The sequence below is a fragment of the Scylla paramamosain genome, chromosome 27 (assembly GCF_035594125.1).
Source record: "Scylla paramamosain isolate STU-SP2022 chromosome 27, ASM3559412v1, whole genome shotgun sequence".
Taxonomy (NCBI): domain Eukaryota; kingdom Metazoa; phylum Arthropoda; class Malacostraca; order Decapoda; family Portunidae; genus Scylla; species Scylla paramamosain.
Genome location: NC_087177.1, coordinates 3,972,426 through 3,995,000, shown reverse-complemented (window position 1 = coordinate 3,995,000; position 22,575 = coordinate 3,972,426). Strand labels below are relative to the sequence as shown.

At 37.8% G+C, this 22,575-nt stretch overlaps 1 protein-coding gene across 1 annotated transcript in view; it reads left to right on the top strand.

The window, feature by feature from the left end:
- Positions 1 to 22,575, top strand: part of LOC135114395 (CD109 antigen-like) — a 31,527-nt gene that overhangs the window by 1,294 nt on the left and 7,658 nt on the right. The window contains 20 exon segments of the mRNA XM_064030297.1: positions 2,512 to 2,608; positions 2,610 to 2,693; positions 8,924 to 9,092; positions 9,807 to 9,877; positions 11,262 to 11,444; positions 12,112 to 12,285; positions 12,702 to 12,926; positions 14,014 to 14,136; positions 15,213 to 15,416; positions 15,939 to 16,082; positions 16,509 to 16,613; positions 17,164 to 17,364; positions 17,715 to 17,902; positions 18,702 to 18,865; positions 19,171 to 19,287; positions 20,220 to 20,333; positions 20,648 to 20,766; positions 21,597 to 21,662; positions 21,871 to 22,038; positions 22,311 to 22,442. Coding sequence (XP_063886367.1) covers positions 2,512 to 2,608; positions 2,610 to 2,693; positions 8,924 to 9,092; positions 9,807 to 9,877; positions 11,262 to 11,444; positions 12,112 to 12,285; positions 12,702 to 12,926; positions 14,014 to 14,136; positions 15,213 to 15,416; positions 15,939 to 16,082; positions 16,509 to 16,613; positions 17,164 to 17,364; positions 17,715 to 17,902; positions 18,702 to 18,865; positions 19,171 to 19,287; positions 20,220 to 20,333; positions 20,648 to 20,766; positions 21,597 to 21,662; positions 21,871 to 22,038; positions 22,311 to 22,442 — 2,848 coding nt within the window.

Below are 22,575 nucleotides of genomic sequence, written 5' to 3'. Positions count from 1 at the left end.
CTGACAACAAGCAAGTTGACTGATGCTGTCGTTCCCTGGGTAGTTTACGTATTATCGTTTTTGTTTCAAATGTTTTGCTTTATTTCTACTAAAAATTACTTTAGTTGTAAGACATCAAATTATTTTCTAAGGATGGAGAAGATATATGCTCATGATTTAGAGAGCCCAACTTTGTTTACAAAAAACAGCCGATTTACCAGTGGATCAGCCAATGGGAAAGGAAATGCACCTTTGTCCATCAACAGTTCAGGGTTAGTGGGACCGAACAGTAGTCGGTTATGACTTGTTATGACTCCCGCCATAGTATAGCACTGGGAGACAGGAATACGTTGACCTATCAGTAAATGACAGCATTATCCAGTACAATTTTTTTCTTATCCATGTGTCCTCAAGCAACAAAATTACTACCAGACTTGATAAAACAATGTATAGTAAGGTAAACAGGACAAAAATTAGTGATGGACACGAAAGAGATGTGTTATACACACTGAATTATCCGGTGGTGGGAAAAACTAATAATTATTGCTCAAAAAATCCACATAATAAATGTTTCAGTAGTATATGATGTAAAGAGAAGGTACAGAAACTAGCCAAGACGACCAGAGAGAGAGAAGAGAGAGAGAGAGAGAGAGAGAGAGGAGAGAGAGGAGAGAGAGAGAGAGAGAGAGTAATTCATCCACACCACGAGAGCGAATTAGTAAAATCAAGGCGTATCGTAGGGAAAGGCCAAGGTGAGGACGATCTCGCACAAGGGCAGAAATCGTCCTTTTCCGATTCTTGGGCCCTACCCCATCACGCCCTTGTTTTTCTTCCTACCCCCCTTCCCCTCCACCACTTCTCCCCTTTTCTCTCACGTTCCTCCTCCCATCAGTCCATGACATTAGAGGTCTGGTCGCCTTCATCTCCTCATGTGTGGGGCGGTGAAGCAGCAAGATGAAAAATGCTCTTGAACATGACATGATATAATGAGGTGCCGGAGCGTGGCGTGCCGTTCCTGTTCACACTTACCCCGTGTACTCAGAGTAACCTTCTATTGGTTATTTAACATGCCACGCCAGGTATAGTGTTCCTTACAGAATCGTTCTTATCTGATTATCAAGTTTCTCAATTGTCTCTCCCCCTCCCTCCCTCTCTCTCTCTCTCTCTCTCTCTCTCTCTCTCTCTCTCTCTCTCTCTCTCTCTCTCTCTCTCCCTTCCTCTCTCCTCCTTTTCCTCCTCTTCTCTTCTCTTCTCTTCTTTTTTCTTCTCTTCTCTTCTCTTCTCTTCTCTTCTCTTCTCTTCTCTTCTCTTCTCTCCTCCTCCTCCTCCTCCTCTCCTCTCCTCTCCTCCTCCTCCTCCTCCTCCTCCTCCTCCTCCTCCTCCTCCTCCTCCTCCTCCTCCTCCTCTTCCTTCCCCCCCTCCTCTCCTTGTTCTTGTTCTTGTTCTTGTTCTCCTCCTCCTCCTCCTCCTCCTCCTCCCTCCTCCCTCCTCCTCCTCCTCCTCTTCTTCTTCTTCTTCTTCTTCTTCTTCTTCTTCTTCTTCTTCTTCTTCTTCTTCTTCTTCTCCTCCTCCTCCTCCATACCCTAACTGATCAGATTTGGGGACGAAACCTTGAGTTCTAGCTGACTTCTTTGCCAAAGGAGCTGAGGATCTGTTGGTCTGCGGCAAAAGTTGCTTGGTGTTCAGGTGACATTATTACCGATGATGCCGGGCCGGGTACCACTGCGTCCTCCTACCGGGGAAATGCTCTGATTCTCAATGTGTATCGTTCATGCCTTGATTCTTTGATTGTCGTCACTGTGTGGGTGTTCATTTTCACCACGCAGGTTTATATTGGGGTCATTGTATTTTGATTGTACAAGATGCAAGTGTGATGAGAATGATGGATCGTAATTCAATATAATTCTAAGCCCATTTTTTTCTTTTGTGGTAATGTGAGTCATTTGATAATCACTTGAATTTGTCACATATAATCCAGAAAAAAAAAAGTTTATATTACTTTAATTTATTTATGGGGCTAATGTCTATTCCTTCGTCACTTCCTTTTAGTCACTAAGAATACTACAGTCACATTTCTTAACCATACCTGACGTGCAAAATCATATATACCGACTCGTTTTATGAAGGAACCAGGATTTGAGTAACCTTCGGCACATCCACCTATACACTAGTACATTCAGTTGTTGATGCTGTAAACGCGGTACGTGTTATGTGGCGCGCAAGAGTTGGCGGCAGCATGGAATCATTTAAATACATGCATACGTGTGTCACCAACTTCCATTACTTTCTGTGTAGCCGATCCATGCTAATATGCTATTGCCTACACGCACACCCACACCCCACACACACACACACACACACACACACACACACACACACACACACACACACACACACACACACATCTTCTTACAAATAAAAGGAAGAAAAGGAAAAAAAAAATGAAAGGAAGTAGAAATGGTAAGCAAAGTATATCGATATGATGGGTAAATGCAAAGAATGGAATGATGGAGCCCTTCTATTGGTTTTCAGAACTCACATGGTCGTGGCGCCCCAAACTGTCCGACCTGGCGCCTTGTATCGCTGCGTGGTGACCATCTTGAGGCTGGACTATCCCGTGGAGGTGCGCCGCCACCATCATGAGGGACGGGGAGGAAATCACCGGTGCCAGCAATGTCATCACCAGGGACTACCCAGAAACTCTACTGCTGCAGGTGAGAGAGGAAGACGGTGGACGGAGGATTAATTAATTTGGTTCAATACTGCTTGTTCTTGTATTGTTAAGGTGTAGAACTGCGAAGTTAATAGGACTAAAAAGCTTGAAGTATGTAAGAAACAGCAGATAAGCCGTCATGACAGTAACTGCGAGTATTTCAGGAAGTTTAAGAAAAGATTAGATGGATTTATGTTCGAGGATAATAAAATAATGACATGAAATTAGCTACAGCAGCTGCATTGATTAGACTGTCTGGCCTTTGCAGACTCTTTATGTCCATATCAATAATGACATTATGGTGTTATATTTCAGGTACAGTGTTCCTGGTGATTATGGATTTTTTTTTTTTTTTTTTTGCGTATTTCTTTTATAAATATGTTTACCAACCTTTGTGTTTTTGTTGCGAGGACAGTCAGTTTCCTTACATCATAATGCGTCACACATGTCCTTTCTCATTCAGTTGGCGCCTCTTTTTCTTCTGTTAACCTTGACCATAAGATCTTTTCAGATCCCTACATTAACGTTAATAACTCTCTCTCTCTCTCTCTCTCCTCTCTCTCTCTCTCCTCTCTCTCTCTCTCTCTCTCTCTCTCTCTCTCTCCTCTCTCTCTCTCTCTCTCTCTCTCTCTCTTTGTCTCTAATCCTTTACCTACGAACTCCTCCAGATATAAATATTGATTGCAATCTGTCATTCACTGCTTCACTCAATATTGTCTCATTTTCCTCTTGCTCACATACGTTCTCAATCTCAGTAATAATATTCCTTATTTTCATTCGCCTAATAACGAATTCATAGAGCAGTGGTTCTCAACCTTGTTTTTCCCCATGCAGCCCTTTCACCATGTCAGAATGTCATTCCTCCCCTCCTTTCCAAGATTGTCTGCCTCAAAAAGTGCATTCCAAATAATATGGATATGATACTGAAAATCCTTTATTTTTTTCCATATTAGTACATACATTCATCTACAAATTTTACATGGGTTATTTTTTTTGGTGGAGTCTTACAAATTAAATGCCAATTGAAAATGCTGATGGATTTATAAAACTTGAATAAAAGTAAAATAGTTTTTTTTATATTTATAATGAATTAATTAACAGACCAAACTGAAGCATGATGCAATGAACAAAAATCTCAACAATACCACGCTATTGTAAATTGTCTAGGACTCTAAGCAAAGCGTAAGCCTTCTTCGTAAGAATGCTTGCAGACGGACCACTCGGTGGCGCCTACGTCTTTCCTTTGTGACAGCCCTGTCTATCGGTAATCTCCTGAATCCTTACGGTTCAGGAGACTGTGGTGAACGGTTTGATAGGTAACCGATACATACTGAATTTTGTGCCGCCCTGAGGAGCTCAAAGGCAATTAAAAGACCAACATTCTAACAGTTTGAGTTTGCCAATCTGTGGTCCCATTCCCTTCCCTCCCCATGAAAATTCCCCCCCTGGTCGAGAACCCCTGTTACAGAGCACCAAGTTTAGCTCTTGTTTGTATGTATTTAATATGTTCTGGTGTGTGTGTGTGTGTGTGTATACTGTACGTGGATACCCAACTTTACTAATTACGTACTCAAGGTGGTATCTTCGTTCTTACATGTTTTTATTTCTTTCATGAGTCGCCCACGTCCGTCTTGCATTAATAAACAAAACACTCCGAGCTCCTCTTGCAAGGCATCTGTGAGAACCAGTTTCCTCACCTTGGCCCAATGTTGGCGAGGGAGCGATGTTACTATGCAGCACAAACAGATATTTTCCATTGGTGCTTTGGCGTCCTTCGTGCATCTGAAGCGTAGGCAGCTCATGAAATCACGTGTGAACGAAGATGCAGGAGTAATATTAAAGCTTGGTGTCCGCGTACAGTCAATGACACAAACACCTCCTTGCACTCACCCATCACATACACAAAACCATATGTACATAAGAAATTGAGTGTAAAGCTTCTCGAAATAAGTAGCAAGTGGTGTTCTATAAATCTGTCTGTAGAAAAATAAAGGCAATGGGTATTACGTATATCGATAATGTGAATATCTGTGACGCGTGAGAAAGGTATGGAAAGAAATGAAGGACAGAGTAGAGTTTTAGGTACGACAGAGGCCCTTCACCTCGCTCAAGGACAGGCCTGCTTGCTCACCAGTGACAACCTTTCTGTACGTTTGAGCGGAGGCGAACCTCAGTCTGTCTTGTGACATGAGGAGACTTTGCCATGGAGCCAGCGAGCAGAGAGAGAGAGAGAGAGAGAGAGAGAGAGAGAGAGAGAGAGAGAGAGAGAGAGAGAGAGAGAGAGAGAGAGAGAGAGAGAGATAATGTCATTGATTGGCTGGCTGACTGATTGATTCATTGAATGATTGACTAACTGACTAATTGGTTGTCTGACTGACTGACTGACTGATAGGCAGACTTATTGACCGACTGACTGTTTGATTGACTGATTGACTGACTGATTCATTAATTGATTGTCAACGAATCTCTCTCTCTCTCTCTCTCTCTCTCTCTCTCTCTCTCTCTCTCTCTCTCTCTCTCTCTCTCTCTCTCTCTCTCTCTCTCTCTCTCTCTTTTATAAAAGTAGTGTTACCAAAATTTTATGAAACTCTGTGACGCATGAGTAAGATATGAAAAGAAATGAAGAACAGAGTGCAATCAATATTTGTATCACTACTTTATAAATGAAGGAAGTCTTATGAGGAAAGATGGACAGGCTGAACTTCTTTATATTGTAAGAGAGAGAGAGAGAGAGAGAGAGAGAGAGAGAGAGAGAGAGAGAGAGAGAGAGAGATTCATTCATCCGTGCGTGTTTATCGGGGAATACTAAAGACCTTGTGGTTAAGAGCAAGGAAAGAACAGAGGCATACAAAATGGGGAAGGATATTTGTTAAATTTTGACATGAAGAGATTCGTTGACCATCCGTTAATCAATTAGTCAACCAATCAGTCAATCAGTCAATCAGTCAATCAGTCAATCAATCAGTCAGTCTATCAGTCAGTCTGTCTATTAGTCAGTCATCCATTCAGTCTTGTCTGTCAGTCATTCATTCAGTCTTGTCTATCAGTCAGTCAGTCAGTCCTGTCTATCAGTCAGTCAGTCAGTCTTGTGTATCAGCCAGTCTGACAGTCATTCTTGTCTATCAGTCAGTCAGTCTTGTGTATCAGCCAGTCAGTCAGTCTTGTGTATGTCAGTCAGTCAGTCTTGTCCATCAGTCATTCAGTCATTCTTGTCTATCAGTCAGTTAGTCAGTCTTGTCTATAAGCCAATCAGTCAGTCAGACAATCATGCAGTCAGTTAGTCAATCAATCAGTCAGCCAGCCAGTCAATGACAGTATCAATCTCTCTCTCTCTCTCTCTCTCTCTCTCTCTCTCTCTCTCTCTCTCTCTCTCTCTCTCTCTCTCTCTCTCTCTCTCTCTCTCTCTGCTCGCTGGCTCCATGGTAAAGTCCCCTCATGTCACAAGAGAGACTGAGGTTCGCCTCCGCTCAAATGTTCAGAAAGGTTGTCACTGGTGAACAAGCAGGCCTGTCCTTGAGCGAGGTGAAGGGTCTCTGTCGTACCCATAAGTCTGACCATATAAGTTTAAATTCCTCTCCTGAAGGATAAAGCTGGCGATCACTAGTACACCATGTGATCCTGGGGGCCATTGTGAAACACACACACACACACACACACACACACGATGCTCTTCCTCTCCTCTATACACAATCGTCTCACTTTTCTTATTATGTGATAGTACATTATATAATAAGAAATAATAATTTATTCCGCCATCGTCGTCTTGACTCTCGTAAGCTTTATTCCAGCCGCCCCACACCCACTCATCATCTCCCTCATCACACCCTCTCTCCACTTATTACTGTCTGCCTTTAGATCTTCAAGATTCCCATCCGGCTCATCGCCTTCATCTCATAGCTGTCCTTCTTTACTCGCACCACATTCAAATCATCTTTCATTTTATTCCCTAAGTGGACAAAATTCCATTTTCTTGTTTGGTACATGTTATTTTCTTTGCCTATTCCCTCTCAATTTCGAGTCAATGGTGTGAACAGATTGAACATTTAGAAATAAACACAAAGTTGTGTTCATACGTCTGTTCTATCGGGCTGGCCGCGATATGCACATTCTCTTTATTCGCAGTAAAATCTTCAAGTGAAGACGTTATCAGCCATTATTTCTGCAGCACCATACCATTTGTGAAAAAAAAAAAGTTTTGTTTCTTTGATTTCAACGTGTACAAGATGAACTTTCGAAGCTAAATTGTCAGCTCTTGATTGAAACTGCTGAATAATATATATATATATATATATATATATATATATATATATATATATATATATATATATATATATATATATATATATATATATATATATATATTGAAAGGATTAGCACACACACACATGGAAAAGTAAATCTCTTCTGTACAAAAATATAAGTATATATTCTGGTTCATTAGTTTTATTCTGGATTAAAAAGGAATTAATATTATGAGTAAAGTTATAAATGATCTGACAACATGACACTGAGTGGTTCAAAACAACGACGAAGAGAATGGATGGCCTCGCATCGTGCTCGTGCCATGTGACATTGTATACAGCACCTGGCCTTCTATAAATATACTCTCGTATCTATATATGTGCGTTTTCAAGATGCGTGTCATTGCCTTCATGCAAATTCTAAGAGATGTACCGAAACATGGGTATCATCTGTCGCATAGGAATAAGCAGAATACGTCTCATCCCTACACACGCAACCTTGGTTTTGAATATTGAGTGCTGACAATAGGAATATAAGACATGATACTCTTCCCTAATGAACCTTGTTAAATAATTGCGAGCGTCTACCTTCAGTCGTTTTTTATTCAATAAAGAAATCGTTAGAATTAACGGAATGTACGTGAAGGAGACACCCTTGATGTATCATTATTGTTTATTTGAGTACATTCTTATTCTTTATATATTACGTTTCTTGTCTGCAGAACTTTTATAAAGTGTTTGCAATGTAACTCTTTACTCTTTTCAAGCAATGAGTTTTTGTTCTTATTTAGAAGTGGAAAACATAGTTTGTTGACAACACCCCAGACGTGTTGAAAAATGTTACTGAAAAAAATACTGCATGGGCGGATCGAGATTATGTAGTGATGTTACACGTTTTCATGTTTCCATTTTCTCAAATACCATTAGTTGTACCGAAATGCTGATACCAATCAATGCTAATCAAAGGGCACTTAAACGTTTGATGAGATGTTTTATGAGATAATAATGAAGTGAAGATTGGAAGATACATATGAAATGTCAACCCAAAATGAAGGTCTCCCTCTGTTGTTGCTGCGCTTCCTTCCATATCTTTTTGTAAAGAATTATTGTGGACAAAAATGATGATGCATGTCTGTATGCTAATAACAAGAAATACATTTAGGGTAGCATTGTACTGGAAGCAAGAGTCTGAATCCTACATGTGTAATCTTCCTATTGTTGACCATAAAGATCTGATCTGTTCCTGTCATTAAAGGTGAATACAAGAACAAGTGGATTTCAAACAGCAATACATCTTTAGGCAATAAATAGGCTGTTTGATATGACTACGCCAACTGTAGGATGAGAAAAATTATTATGATATAGTTACCAGTTTACTGGTAACAGTGAAAGGGATGAAAGAGTGAAGGCACTGCTGAAGATTTGCATTACTGAGATGGACAGCTTAAGGGTGAGATTAAGTAGGTCTCGTGCAGAGAGGCCACGAGAGCTCGGAGGAATCCTGCCTCCATGAGCGGGAGGGAGGGGGAGGCATGAAGGTAGAGAGTACAGTAAACATGGAAATAGCAGTAGTAAGAGACTGAAGACATTAGTGAGAGACTGAAGACAGATAAAAGGGAGTTGATGAGGCGAAAACTATAGCTACCATTTTTGAGGAAAAAAGTTAACATACACGACACAACACTTCATGGGATTTTGCTGGAGTTGAGGTGTGAAATTTCCTGTTGATTTTTTTTTTCTTTTTTAGAAAAGGATAATCCAGATATGTTCAGTTTATGGGAGAGATGAAAGTTGAATGTCACTGCAAAAGAGGGAGAAGTATTTTCTTGTAAATAGATGAGAATTTTCTTTGGGTATCTTAAAACCAATATTTATACCTAAATGACATTACCATCACCGGAAATTCCTCAGAGGTGCACATTTAGCCATAGATAGAGATACAGTTACCTACTTAACTAGTTAAACTAATTATCGCACCCGTGTGTTTCAGATTCCCAAGAGCACTGTCGGAGGGGACTACCGTCTTCACGTGGAGGGCAACATTCCGGGCACTGCTGGCGGCACCGTATTCACCAATGACACACAATTGTATTTCTCCAGACGCTTCCTCACCATCCTTGTCCAAACCAGCCGGCCGTCTTACAATGGAGGCCAGACCGGTGGGTTGCGGAGTGGCACGTGCACTGAGTGGGCATGCATGTATATCAGTGTATTTGCATGAAAGGAATATAATCTGTGCTGCATGGGTCTCTCCTTGATACTCGCTACAGTGCAATACTAAACAAGAGATGTCTTCTTATTAATTAATTTATTCTATTTTACTTTATTTTATGTATTTATTGATTTATTTTTATTTATTTATTCTATATTATTTTCATTTGTTTATTTATTTACTTTTTTTTTTTTGTTCAGTTTTGAACGAAAAGTGTACCCAACCCATATTATTTACGTATATCGGCAATGAAAGCATTCTATTTTGTGATATGTCTTGCACTTGGGTATTACACTTCCCTATTCTCCAAAAAATATTCATCCACTTGTTCATAATGTCTTTTAATATTGTCTCTCGCTTGTGTTACTTTATAAAAAAAAAAAAAAAAATTGACGCTGTTCTGTATCTTGCTCTTCATAGTATCATTTCCTATATACTTTCCGCTTTATCTTACTTCCAGCTTTGCTTCCTGAAATTGCTTTATAGCTTTACGAACACGGCTGAAGCTGCTTGCATGTTAAGTCCTTTTGCCTCGTTATATATGTTGTCTTTACCATGCTTATTATGTTCCCTCCCACATGTGTTAAAGCTAATGACTGTTCCAACCTTCTCTCGTCCACTGCATCGCCCTTTCAACTCTGTGACCTGACCCAATATCCAGTGAACTTCCGAGTCATCTTGCTCACCATGGATACCAAACCCTATGACGACCCAGTGGATGTATTCGTTTTGGTGAGTTTTGTGCTGTGTTGTTGTTGTTGTTGTTGTTGTTGTTGTTGTTAAATTATTATTATTATTATTATTATTATTATTATTATTATTATTATTATTATTATTATTATTATTTGAAGTCATAAGTTCTCAAAAATGTCACAAAGGCTATTAATTCAAATTCTTACAACATGATGCCTTAGAGTACTACAAGTAACAAAGAGAATGAATCGTTTTGAATGACACACTAGGCATTCTTCACATATGATTGTATGGCTTCTGAAAAATCAGTAAATCTTGGACATTACACTTAATCATGATCGACTGGGCAGAGAGTAAATTTTGTTGTCTGCAATTTTTTTTTTTCTAAACAGAAGTGCCACCCGTAACATCCATAGCAAAATCGTGCTTTTAACAGTGTAGTCAGGAACGCTTGCGTACGCGCCACGGTATGCATAACAAAGGTGTTGATATTTAAACTTTATTCACATACAGTTATTTTATTGTGTGACATTAGAAGAATACATACTGATTGCTGATAAGGTGTATATTGAATTATTACAATTATGAACACACACACACACACACACACACACACACACACACACACAGTTTATTTCCGGAGCACCTATTATACAGTGCAGGCGTCGCTTCTCATATCGTTCAGGGAAGAAGGAAGAGGTTCTCGAACTGGCGAAGGCTTTAAGTTGCTCCGCGAGTAGTCAAGAAGATTTTGAATGCATGCATTGTCATGGTTGTATTGCTGAACTGTAGTGATGTCAATACCAGTACTTCCTGGAAGCCCGTAATAAATCAGACGAGTGCGCTAGGTGTCGCATATCCGCGTCTTATATTTCAGCTGCTTCAATAATGTATTTACAAGGCACTGTTAATTGGCTTAGATACTACGCCTATTGCCAATTTGTGTTTCAGAAATCAGTCGGTTCAGTTGCCAAACTATTGTACGTTTGCCGATGTATGGCAGTAATACACTCATAGTAGTCTACCTAGAACTATCTGACGTCTGATAGCACATCTGTCTCGACTCGTTTCCAAGCCTGCTGATAGAATGGCTTCTCGCAATCTAATAACACCTGTTATATATAGGTGGCGGAAACACATTAAAGGAGTTTAGCTATTTAGGCGCGAGTTTCCTGATTTTGTACCGGATCAAATAATAATAATAATAATAATAATAATAATAATAATAATAATAACAAAAAAGGACTCGCTAACAGTGATTCACAGCTTTGAGGAGTGCACACTTCTATTATTATTATTATTATTATTATTATTATTATCATTATTATTATTATTATTATTATTATTATTATTATCATCTTGAGTGTTTGTATCGCAGGAATTCAGGCACTGGTTGTGGTAAATTTCTCGTTGCTTGTTTCAGGATCCCAAAGGCTACATCCTGCGTCGATGGCCCTCGCGATCCACCAACGTGGGCGTGGTGTCCCTGAGCTTTGACTTGCCCTTCCTCACCAAAGTGGGCTGGTGGAAAATCAAGGTGTTTGCCAATGGGCAGGAAGAAGTGAAAGAGTTCAAGGTGGAGAAATGGTTTACGCCCCGTTTCGAGGTAAGGTTTGGTGGAGAGACCACGTGGAGTGTAGGATAAGTAAAAATCCTGAATAATGGTAAACTAGTATATACAATGTAAAAAAAAAAAAACGAGCGGTGTTTCTAATTAATATTAAAATTGAAAGCAGAGAATACAGAATAATGTGTGATGCTGATGACTGTGTGAGTGTGAGCAAGGTGACTTCCCAGCTGTGGATGGACAGGCCCCGTTTTGCAGGAACAGTCTGCCATTTTGCCGCCATCCCGGTAGCGACCGGTAATGATAACTTGTTTTCAGAAATTATCCTAAAATATCCCAATATGTACATGAACAAAATGAAAAAACCATAACGCAAGACAATCCATAATAAAAAAAATCTATCTTTCTTATGACGTGATTATGCAGCAAGAGATATTTTGATACTGCTTATTTTATTTATTTCCAATGACACAGGTGCCTCCACATCTAGCATAATTTTTCATTTTTTTATTGCTGTTGATGTCAAAAGATTCCCATATAGGGGATGATAATGATAATGGTGACAGGCGTAATTATGATGATGAGAAATCTTTCTCATTGCTATGATTGTTTTAAGAATGGACCTTTATAATGTAGTAGTGTATTCATTACAAACGGAACTCATTGAACACTGTCATTAGCATTATCCTTCACATTTGGATTACAGGTGAAGGTCGATATGCCAACATACTTCCTGGATTCAGATGAAGCAATTACTGGGGAGTTTGGTGGAGAATTTGGCATTGACAAGGGTGCATATGGAAATGCCACAGTGAAGCTCCTGGCCCGCAATGCAGACACAGAGGACTGGCAATTTGTTATGCAAGAGGATTTTGTGCCAGTGAGTTTTCTTACTATTTTTGGTTGGACCAAGGCATTATACAATAATGAAAAAAGTCTATAAATGTGTTTCATTCTGTTTCTACGTTTCTAAAGTATATTAAAATGAAAGAAATGCATTGCTTAATTAAAAGTGACTGAGATGGAGACATTGAGAATTAGTGATTTTCTATCTTGGTGATTGCTGCACCTTTCTTTTGCGAGTACAGTAATGTTGATTTAACTACAAGTCATATTAGTTAGTATCAGTGTATTGTCAAATACTGTTATTTTCTTTTCTTACATTCTTATTACATGCCAGTTATATTCCATTTTGTCAGAAGGTTTTCTTTTGTCTTCTTCTTTGATGACTTGTGCTTTTTAAAGACAGGTGGCCTTATGAAGCTGAAGTAATCCCTTCCCTCTTCTCTCTACTAGCTGGATGGTGGAGATGAGTTTAATTTCCCCATGGAAGAGATTGCTCGCAAGTTACCACAAACTGATGGCTCCATGGTGCGAGTGGAAGTGGAGGTGCATGACAGTTTCATGGGCATCACCGAAACTGGATTCAGTATGGCCAAGATCATAAACTCCTCCATCAGCATTCGTTTTCTTGGTTCCCAGCCTTATGTCTTTAAACCAGGAATGCCTTTTTCCACATTGGTAAGTATGTACACATATAACATATAGGTAAACTTTAAAGGAATTTAGCAAGTGAATATTATACCATAAACCTCTCTCTCTCTCTCTCTCTCTCTCTCTCTCTCTCTCTCTCTCTCTCTCTCTCTCTCTCTCTCTCTCTCTCTCTCTCTCTCTCTCTCTCTCTCTCTTATATCCAAGTACACATTTTTTTCCTTTCATAACCTTTACAAGTGAACTTATTATAAGTCTGTCTTTTGTAGTTCTCTTACTTCTACATCAATTTCACCATGTTTACATATTGAAGTTCTTTCACATTCTCCTTTCTCTCTCTTCCCATAAGCATTTCAAACCTTCCTACTTTTGCCACACTCATATTGTTAAGTACACTAAAGACAGACATGTCTACTATGCGCCTCCCATAAACCATTATCTTAGTTTTGTCCCCACATTCATTTTCAGTTTCTGTTTTATAAACATACCATAGAAATGACTCATCATTCTCAGAGGCTCGCTTTTCACTTTCATAAAGCAACCCAGTGTCATCCACAAGGGGACATGCTACCACAGCTCGTGTGACTAAATTCAGTTTTGGCCTTGCACCAACATGTCTTACCTTTAACTTTTATCTCTCTCATGCAACCATGGAGACATCATACATACATTCCTTCCTCATTTATGCTTCTATAGCAGAACTCTCCAGGTTCTTCTTTCACCTTCACACAGTTTGCCTCTTCCTCCAACAAGTATGCTACACCATATATTTTAGAAACACTCCAAAGGTGCTGGAACCCATCATTTCTGTCATATAACTTCTTTAGGCCTGTGAAAACTGCATAGAACATTTCATCCCTTTGCAAAGGTATATTCTGCTATAATCTTAATTACAAAAATTTTATCTATAGTCTACACTATGTATACTCATGATTTCTTCAAAACAATTGTTTTACCTATTCATCCCAATGCCACATTGGCTTGGTAATGGTAGTAGTACTGTAATAGTACTGTGTATTAGCCTATTTCTATTTTTACAGTATTGAGTTAAGTTTGTTGTGTGTGTGTGTGTGTGGTGTGTGTGTGTTTATTAATTGAAGATGCCTCATTTCTACAGATTGCAGTATCCTACCATGACTTCCACCCCCTCAGTACTGAAAAGCTTAAGGGATCTCACCTGATAGTGAAAGCAGAAGCTGTGTCAAAAGGAAACAATGGGCATACTGTTTTTGAGGTGGAGGTGAGATGATATTAATTAATTTTTTGTTTGCTTGATTTTTTGGCTTCTTATCTTCATAGTTTTCATGTGGTTTGTTTATTTTTGTCTCTCACTTTTGAATATCCAGTTGTATTCACCAAACTGTAGTCTACAATTTCCAGCATGTTTTGTCTGCATATTTATTTGTGCCAGTTTAATTTGAAATTTTCTCATGTTTAGGTGAATACACCCTGAACATACATTCTGCAGCCAGATTGGAATAACTGTTGTGTGTCATAGAAGGGAACTGAAAGGGATATGTTTTTTTTTATTTTTTTTTTAATGATGAGACAAGATGTAGAGGGAAAATGGTGATTCATTACCATATTACCTGAACTGTTTAATGAATAATCTGTTTTGGGTATTTCCTTTTCAAGATGTCAGCCTGGTGCATACTGCATTCATATATAGACATTAACACTTGCATTGCTTCTTGTACAAATCATGGCTTTTAAGTGGGAAACTTCCTCTCTATGTTCAAAAAAATTTATTTAGATCAGTTTGTTTTTGTCTATATCTCTTACCTGTCTGCTGTACATGATGCATATTCAAAACTCTTTAGTATTCTGCAACCTGATTCCAGTCCCAGTGCATCTCTTGTGCACCCACCTGCTGCATAAACTAATTAAAACAACATCAAGCTGTCCTAATAAAGTATAGATAATGAAAATGAAACATTTAAAGAGTACATAATGTTAACATATACACAGACAAAATAGTATGCAACCAACACAATGAAGAGATGAGCAAAGAGGAGGAGAATCATAGTAGTATTGATACATAGAAAAAAAATCTGATGCCAGAAGTATAATGATCTTACTATTTACACTTTAAATTTACACTTTAAATGTGTTAGATGGCGTTACAACATTTGGCATGGTATACAGAGGGCTTTCTCCCTTCATTAATGATATTCTAATGCATGTTATGTCACCTTTTATGGTGTTTCTGTTATGATAGGTTGTCTAGTTTCCCAGTTAACAATTGAAACAATACTTCAGTAACAGAAACTGACTCCTGTTTTTTCTACTGCAACTTTTTTTTTTTTCTCTCCACAGATCCCACAGGCAGATGAAGAGATGGAGGAAATTGAATTTCTGGATCAGTCATGGCTATACAACAAACATCTTCAAGCCATGCAGGCAGAAGATCCATACTTTAAACCTGAAGACACTGATTACTTGTCAAATTCCCAATATCTTAGTGAAGATGAACTAGCTGAGAAGAAAATGGAACTATATATGAGAAATGAACAATTTCAGGTAAGACTCAGAAGAACAAAGAATTCTAGTCCTGCATGTTAATGTGCCTTATTGACAGTCATCTTTTAATCTATATATAAGTTTATTAATTACTATGTGATGATTAATTTTCTAATACTACACTGAAATACTTATGTTAGAAGTCTATTTTGATCTTTGCCTTGTATAAAACTAAATATTCAAAACTTTTGAAGTATGCTAAGAAGCCTCAACAACTAAGGGCACACATAACACACACACATATGTGTACCAAAGAAATAATAGATGGACTATTACAGTAATAGAATGGAAATATTTGTTTGGTGAAGGAGGGCAAAACAGACAGAGAAGTAAATTGAAGGATGAGATAGGGTTTATGTGGATAACATGGAATAGATGGGCAGCAGAGATGAGTGAACATTAGGGAGACATTCGACCTACAGTGGAATTATAGAGGGAGTTGATGATGATAATGATAATGATGATGATGATGATGACGATGATGATGACGATGATGTTGATGTACTTGCTATGCTCTTACAGAAGTACCGTGAGAAAGGTGTTTTCCATTTCGCCTTTAATATACCAGAGGAGACTTCCCAACTGACTCTTGTTGCCACCTATCAGGACAGTGATGGGGATACTGCTGCAGCCATTGCCAAGGGAAAGGCTTTCTTTTCACCTCAGGTATAATCTTGCACTTATTTTATCAATTTATATATAATTTTGCAGACAGTTACCAGTGTCATCTCATTATCACGAAAAAAAAATTGTCATGATGTCTTTTACCAAAATTATGAAGCAAATTTTGTATTAATGAACTGGTTATGTTTACTTGCTATTTCTTGGTTATTCCTCCATCTTGCAAGGTATAGTTGGTAAAAGACAGGATAACATTACTGTGGTAGACAATACATCAATGTTTATTTTCTAGATTTTAAGGATACAATTGAGTGTTTCTATTGTAATGATTCTCTCTCTCTCTCTCTCTCTCTCTCTCTCTCTCTCTCTCTCTCTCTCTCTCTCTCTCTCTCTCTCTCTCTCTCTCTCTCTCTCTCTCTCTCTCTCTCTCTCTCTCTCTCTCTCTCTCTCTCTCTCTCTCTCTCTTCATAGGAGCATTACATTGTAGTGGAGACAAGCAACAAGGGGGTGGCTGTTGGAGAATTTGTGGTATTTCATATTCATGCCAACTTCAATATGGACTCTTTCAACTATGTGGTGAGAATGTATTGATAAATCTTATTTCTTTAGTCTCAGCTGTATAGTATTCAGGTTGCCTACATTTCTGTGAATCTCTGATATAGATCTAATTGCAGCTTTTGAGTCTTATTGAGTATCTATTTACTGTAGGCAAAAAAAAGATCAAATTATTCAGACCATGAGTATAATGGAGAGGATATATATGCCTATATTAATTGTATAATGACTCCCATGAGTCAGTAAATCAAGAATGTGGGCTCATTGCAAGAAAATATATCATCTTTTGTTCTCTGACTGTTATAGCTGTAATAGAAATAAACTGTTAATTAAGCAATCCTTGGGTTGTCCTTGTTCAAAATTGACAATAATTGCTGCCTATTTATTTAAATGAATGCACAGAAAATCTCTACATGTGCTTAAATTTCTCAGATAATCATTCCTAAATTGATCTCTAAAGTTTCCACATTATTGTAGTAATAAAGGTTTTTATTATGAAATCTTAAGTAGCTACTGAAGTAAGTCATATAACACATAATAAAACTTACTTGTTCCAAAATTTCTGCCCAAGATCATGGCCAAAGAGATGATTCTGTTTGCTGGAAAGGAGGTCTTAGATGGCACCATACATGCCAACATCAAGACAATGTCTGTGCCTGTGAGTACAGAGATGGTGCCTTCTTTCACTATGGTTGTTTACCACTTTGGTCAAAACAGTGAAGTCATCTCTGATTCCATCACCATCCCTGTGAATGAAATTTCTCAACACAAGGTAATGCATTGGGTTCAGACATGTATAGCATGTTTAGCTGTTATATTTTGCACAAGTATATATGGAAAGTATTGCATTATTGCATTAGATAAAGTAATTAAAGTACAAGTGGTTTAGGTGCTTTCATATGTTAATTTATGTTTAACTTTTCCTATGGTGAATTATGAAAGAAATGATTCATACATACTAGGAGACATTTTTTCACATGTTTGTATGGTTTGTATATAAAAAGTAGATTTTGATTGGCTATTAGACAAAAACATTGTGAATTTAGTATTACGGTTTGCATATCTGTGAGGAATTGGCTACACATCTGTTGCATATAATGTTATTTACTGTAATTTATGCAGGTCAAGCTTGTGATCAACCAAGACAAAGATCACAGTGTGAAATCAGTGGAGTTAGGTACATACAGCTCAGCAGGGGCCTTCTTTGGGATCTCAGGGACACGTACTTTCAGCTATGCTTTGCAAGCAGGCAATGATATTTCTCATGCTTCAGTTCTTCAAGCTTTGCATGGTTTTACTCACAGAAAAAGGTAAGCTAGACCTGTGTGTGTGTGTGTTTTCTTTATATATAAGAGAACACTTTATTGAGAACAGCATTATCTTCCATGAAAGAAAACAAAAGAATACTAAAGAAGGGAATTCTCCATTGAGTCATTAGGAAACTTTAAAAGAATATTAGACAAATTTATGTTTAAGGATGATAGGTGGAAATAGCTTCATACAGTGACTGCCACATGTAGGCATGACACCTTGTTGCAGCTTTTCTTATCTTCCTATGTTCCTGTGTTTCTATTCAGTATGTATGAAAATGAACTGATCTGGAGAGAGAGAGAGAGAGAGAGAGAGAGAGAGAGAGAGAGAGAGAGAGAGAGAGAGAGAGAGAGAGAGAGAGAGAGAGAGTTAGTCATGGTATTTATTTAAAGGAATAAGAGGAGGGGAATAAGTAGATATATTGATGAAAGATTGTACAAGAACAAAAATGAGTGGAATCTGTGATGCATATGATTTGTGGATGAATATGAAAAAAATTTATGAAGTACTAAAGTATTAGTTATTGCTTGGTAAAGGGATAATTAAATAGTTCTGCAATTCAGTAATGATAGTTTCTTTGGATAGAATTCACAGAAGAAACTTATTGAGAACTAGAGAAATATTGTCTGTAAACTACTTTTCTATTTTTGTTGTATTTCTATCTTATAATAATTACCACAGTGTTTTTCATAAAGTTATGAATCATTAAACTCCCTTTATGTCTCTCAGCTGTTGGGTTAATTTGCTACATATGTAGTGTGGATTATTATTTGGTCTTTCTGTCCTTTACCCTCTCAGATTGATCAACAAAATGGTATGGCGTGAACGTGATAGCCCTGTGCCAGAGAAGGTGGAATATTACACCTCAGGAAACTATGGTCCAGATACTAACAGAACATTTGCCTTCAGTGGACTTGTGGTGTTTACAGATGCCACCATAGGAGTTATTCCTACTTACATGGGTAAGAATAAAGGAGTTCATTGAAGACTTCATATCAGAAACACTCTTGTTTCTGCGCTGACTATAATTCAATAGATTTTACCATCTTATTTAAAATCATTGTAAACCATTTTTGTCATTTTAGCTCATATCACAATAAATCATACTTTTGATATTTTGGGCAATTTTTTCTTATATGGAATAAAAGCTGTGTTGTAAAACTGTACATTGGATGTGGGGACATTAGCTTTTTCTTATTTACTATTTATCTTTTTTTTTTTTCATTATTACTTTTATCACAACTGTCACTGTGCTTGATATCCACAGGAGACCGATGTAACAAAACAGAAGGTTTCTTACCATGTCTCATAGGAGGATGCTATCATTCCTCAAAACACTGTGATGGCATTGCAGACTGTTCTGATGGCTTTGATGAAGTAGATTGTAAGTATACTTTGTCATAAAGGAACAAGGATCTTCCCACATGAAAGTAGGAGAGGTGTCATGAAAGCTGCTGAGGATATGATTTACTCATGTACAATTCAAGTATACTTTTACCTCCACAGGTTATTGATGCAACAACAAATCAACCTGCCCATCACCTTCATGTAGAACTAAATATTTCACTATGCACTGTTTTGATGTCTTGTGAAAATTATATTTATTGCCATGATATACATACAGTACATATCTCTGAACATTATGAAAGAAAATACCATTTCATTCAATGTAAATGTTAACTGGAACTAAATTTTCCATTGCTTTTATTTTCAGGATTTTCATCATATTGCATGTAAATGTGTTGTAATTTACATCTGGTCATTATTAGCTCCTCCTCTTTATAATTTCAGTTTTTTTTTATTTTTTTTTTTCAGTTTGGGTGTAGATACAGGGATCAGATGGCAAAGAGGAATGAATTGTGCTTATTGGTTGGTGGTCTAGAAAATGCCTTTGATAGGATATCCAGAGAAGTGGTTAAATGGGCTGTGAGAAGGTTTAGGATTAAGGAATGGTTAATACATAATGTCATTGTGTGATAAGTGGATAGATAAATATGAAAAGTGACATCTAAACATGGGTGATAGAGTTCCTAGAAGTAGACCCAATATGATCTTCTTGTGAATTGTCTCAGAAACACTTGAAAGATTTAGATGGTGGAGGAGGCTGATAGAGACCCTTTAGCTGGCTAGCTGGCACTTAATTAAACAAGACCATTATATGCAAGCAAATATAGAGTCCTTCAAAATGATGCTGGTGATATTTCTTCCTGTTAATTTTCTCCTCTGTTGCTGTCTTTCCATCTTCATCTCTGGATTATTTCTTCCTTTTATCATATTCCTACCTTACTTATTGTATTTTTTGTAACTTTTCTTCAGGCAGTGATCCAATGAGGGACAAAGATTTGAAATTCCGTCTTGGTCGCTACAGAAAATATGCTGATTTCTATGATGATGGAGATGGAGACTGGCTTTGGCTGGATATAAATATTGGTAAGGGAATATTGGGGCACAGAGCTGCTGTATTTGTCTGGTGTTATATGTTATTGTAGTAGGAATATACAGGAAAAAAAATTTGGGTCAAGCTTGCATTTTTCTGTCAGTATACAGTATATGCTCATCTTTATTGAGATTAGTCTTAAAATGAAGAGTATTCCTTTCACATAAAGTCAGTGTCAAACAGATTCCAAGTGTTGGTGCTACTATTTAAGTAGGTAAATTTAATGGCACTGCTGTGCTTATGCAAATAGATTTGAATAAATTTAATCTCTTATAGAACTTTTTGTTAATTTACATTGATTTCCTAGGTCACAAAGGACATGAACAGAATAACATTGAGTTGAACAAGGTGGATGATCCATACACGGTCAATGCCTTCAGTATCTCCAAAGAGTTTGGATTTGGGATGATTTCTGCTCCAATTGAGGTATTTATATGATATATACTTTTATACAGATAGATAGATAGAGAGGTATATGATGCTGAAAACTACTTACAGTTATTATCCATATATTTATTGTCAATTAATGAATTAATTTATCTATATACTAGTCTTGCAATCCCAGATGGCATGGCCCAGACAAAGCACCACACACTCATATGCACATCATTCACATTCTTAGCACTGTTGGCCTCTGGTGGAAAGGAATAGTCTTAGAGAACACTGTACTACACCTCAGGAGCTTAGGCATAGCACAGCTGGAAACCTGCATCCATAGCAAGACCAAACAGCTTACACTGGTTTACCCCTGTCACTTCATAATGAGACTGTTTCCCACCCTGCACCTACTCCAATCCTGGGATAACTGCAGATTCAGGGTACTTCCTGCAGAGTGCCCTACATCATAACTGGGTCTGTAAGCCAATGGGCCCCATTAAGTGTGCCACATCTCCTCCCAGGGGTCAACAAAACCACTTCATTTTCATGCTCTCACCACTGTTTCTATCCATTCATCTCAATCACACACTACTCCTCTTGCTTGTTGCTTGTAGTCTTCCACCATGCACATCTGACCACAATATTCTCTTTACTAGTTTACTGTCCTCCATTCTTTCCACATGCCCAAACCATCTTAACACACACACTGATCTGCCCTTTCAGCCAAATCTTTCACAATACTATTTCCTCTTCTAACCTCCTCATTTCTTATCCTGTCCCTTCATATTACTCCACACATACTTGTTAAACACTTATTAATTAATTAATACATTTATTTATTGACTTACATATATATTCATTCACATGCTTAATTCCAGTACCTGTCACTGCCATCAATGTACATCAGTTTGGAGATGGCAGAGACGTGTCGCAGAGGTGAACAAGTAAGACCTTACGAAACATTCACTAAATGTGGAAATATAAATGTCTTTTTGAATGAAAGACTGGGTAAAAGGAAGAAGAGCAATATCAACAGCAACAACAACAACAATGACAGCTATTACTACTACTAATAGTTGATTAATTATGAAGTCTATCCAACAGCTGATGAGAAATGTACTTTTTTTTCACGTTTCATTTTAAACTCTATAGGTTGGAGTACGTGTCGTAGTGTTTAACATGCTTCCTGATGAGGTGATGATGGTATTTCTAGTGCTCCACGGAACTGACAGTCACAGGTTTATAATTGTGGAGGAGCATGGGGTAGTGGACTTTTATCGTCCTCGTACCAAGGCAGGAGATCACCAGCACCTTATCACAGTAAGTGGTGAAAATACAGTTATATAGGAGTAAGAATGAGATAAAAGAGATTTTTTTTTTTATAAGAAAAGAAGAATAGAAAGTTGAAAGTGTTTGATTTTTTAAGCCAGTTTACATTATTTCAAGATATCAGTAACTTGGTCCACATTACTCATATTCATATGTAATACTCATCTGTCTTTGTCTTAGATGTTGATAGCTCTTTGACAGACTTGTTTGGTTTAAATCAAGCTGGTTTAAATTGCTGATACTGATACTGTATTGTGCTACAGGTTGGCCCTGAGAGCTCACAGGAAGTGATCTTCCCCATTGTGGCCACCATAGATAAAGGTGAGGTAGAAATAACAGTTACAGCCACAACTCAAATTGGGTGGGATGAGGAGAGTGCCACCCTCACTGTTGAGGTTAGTAGTGATACTGCTACAGTAGCTTATGTTTTGAAATGCTGATATTAATTTTGAGTCACCCATGAAAAGAGAGAAATGTACTATAGATACCAGGATACTAAGAATTGGATACCCAGATACTGCTAATTCA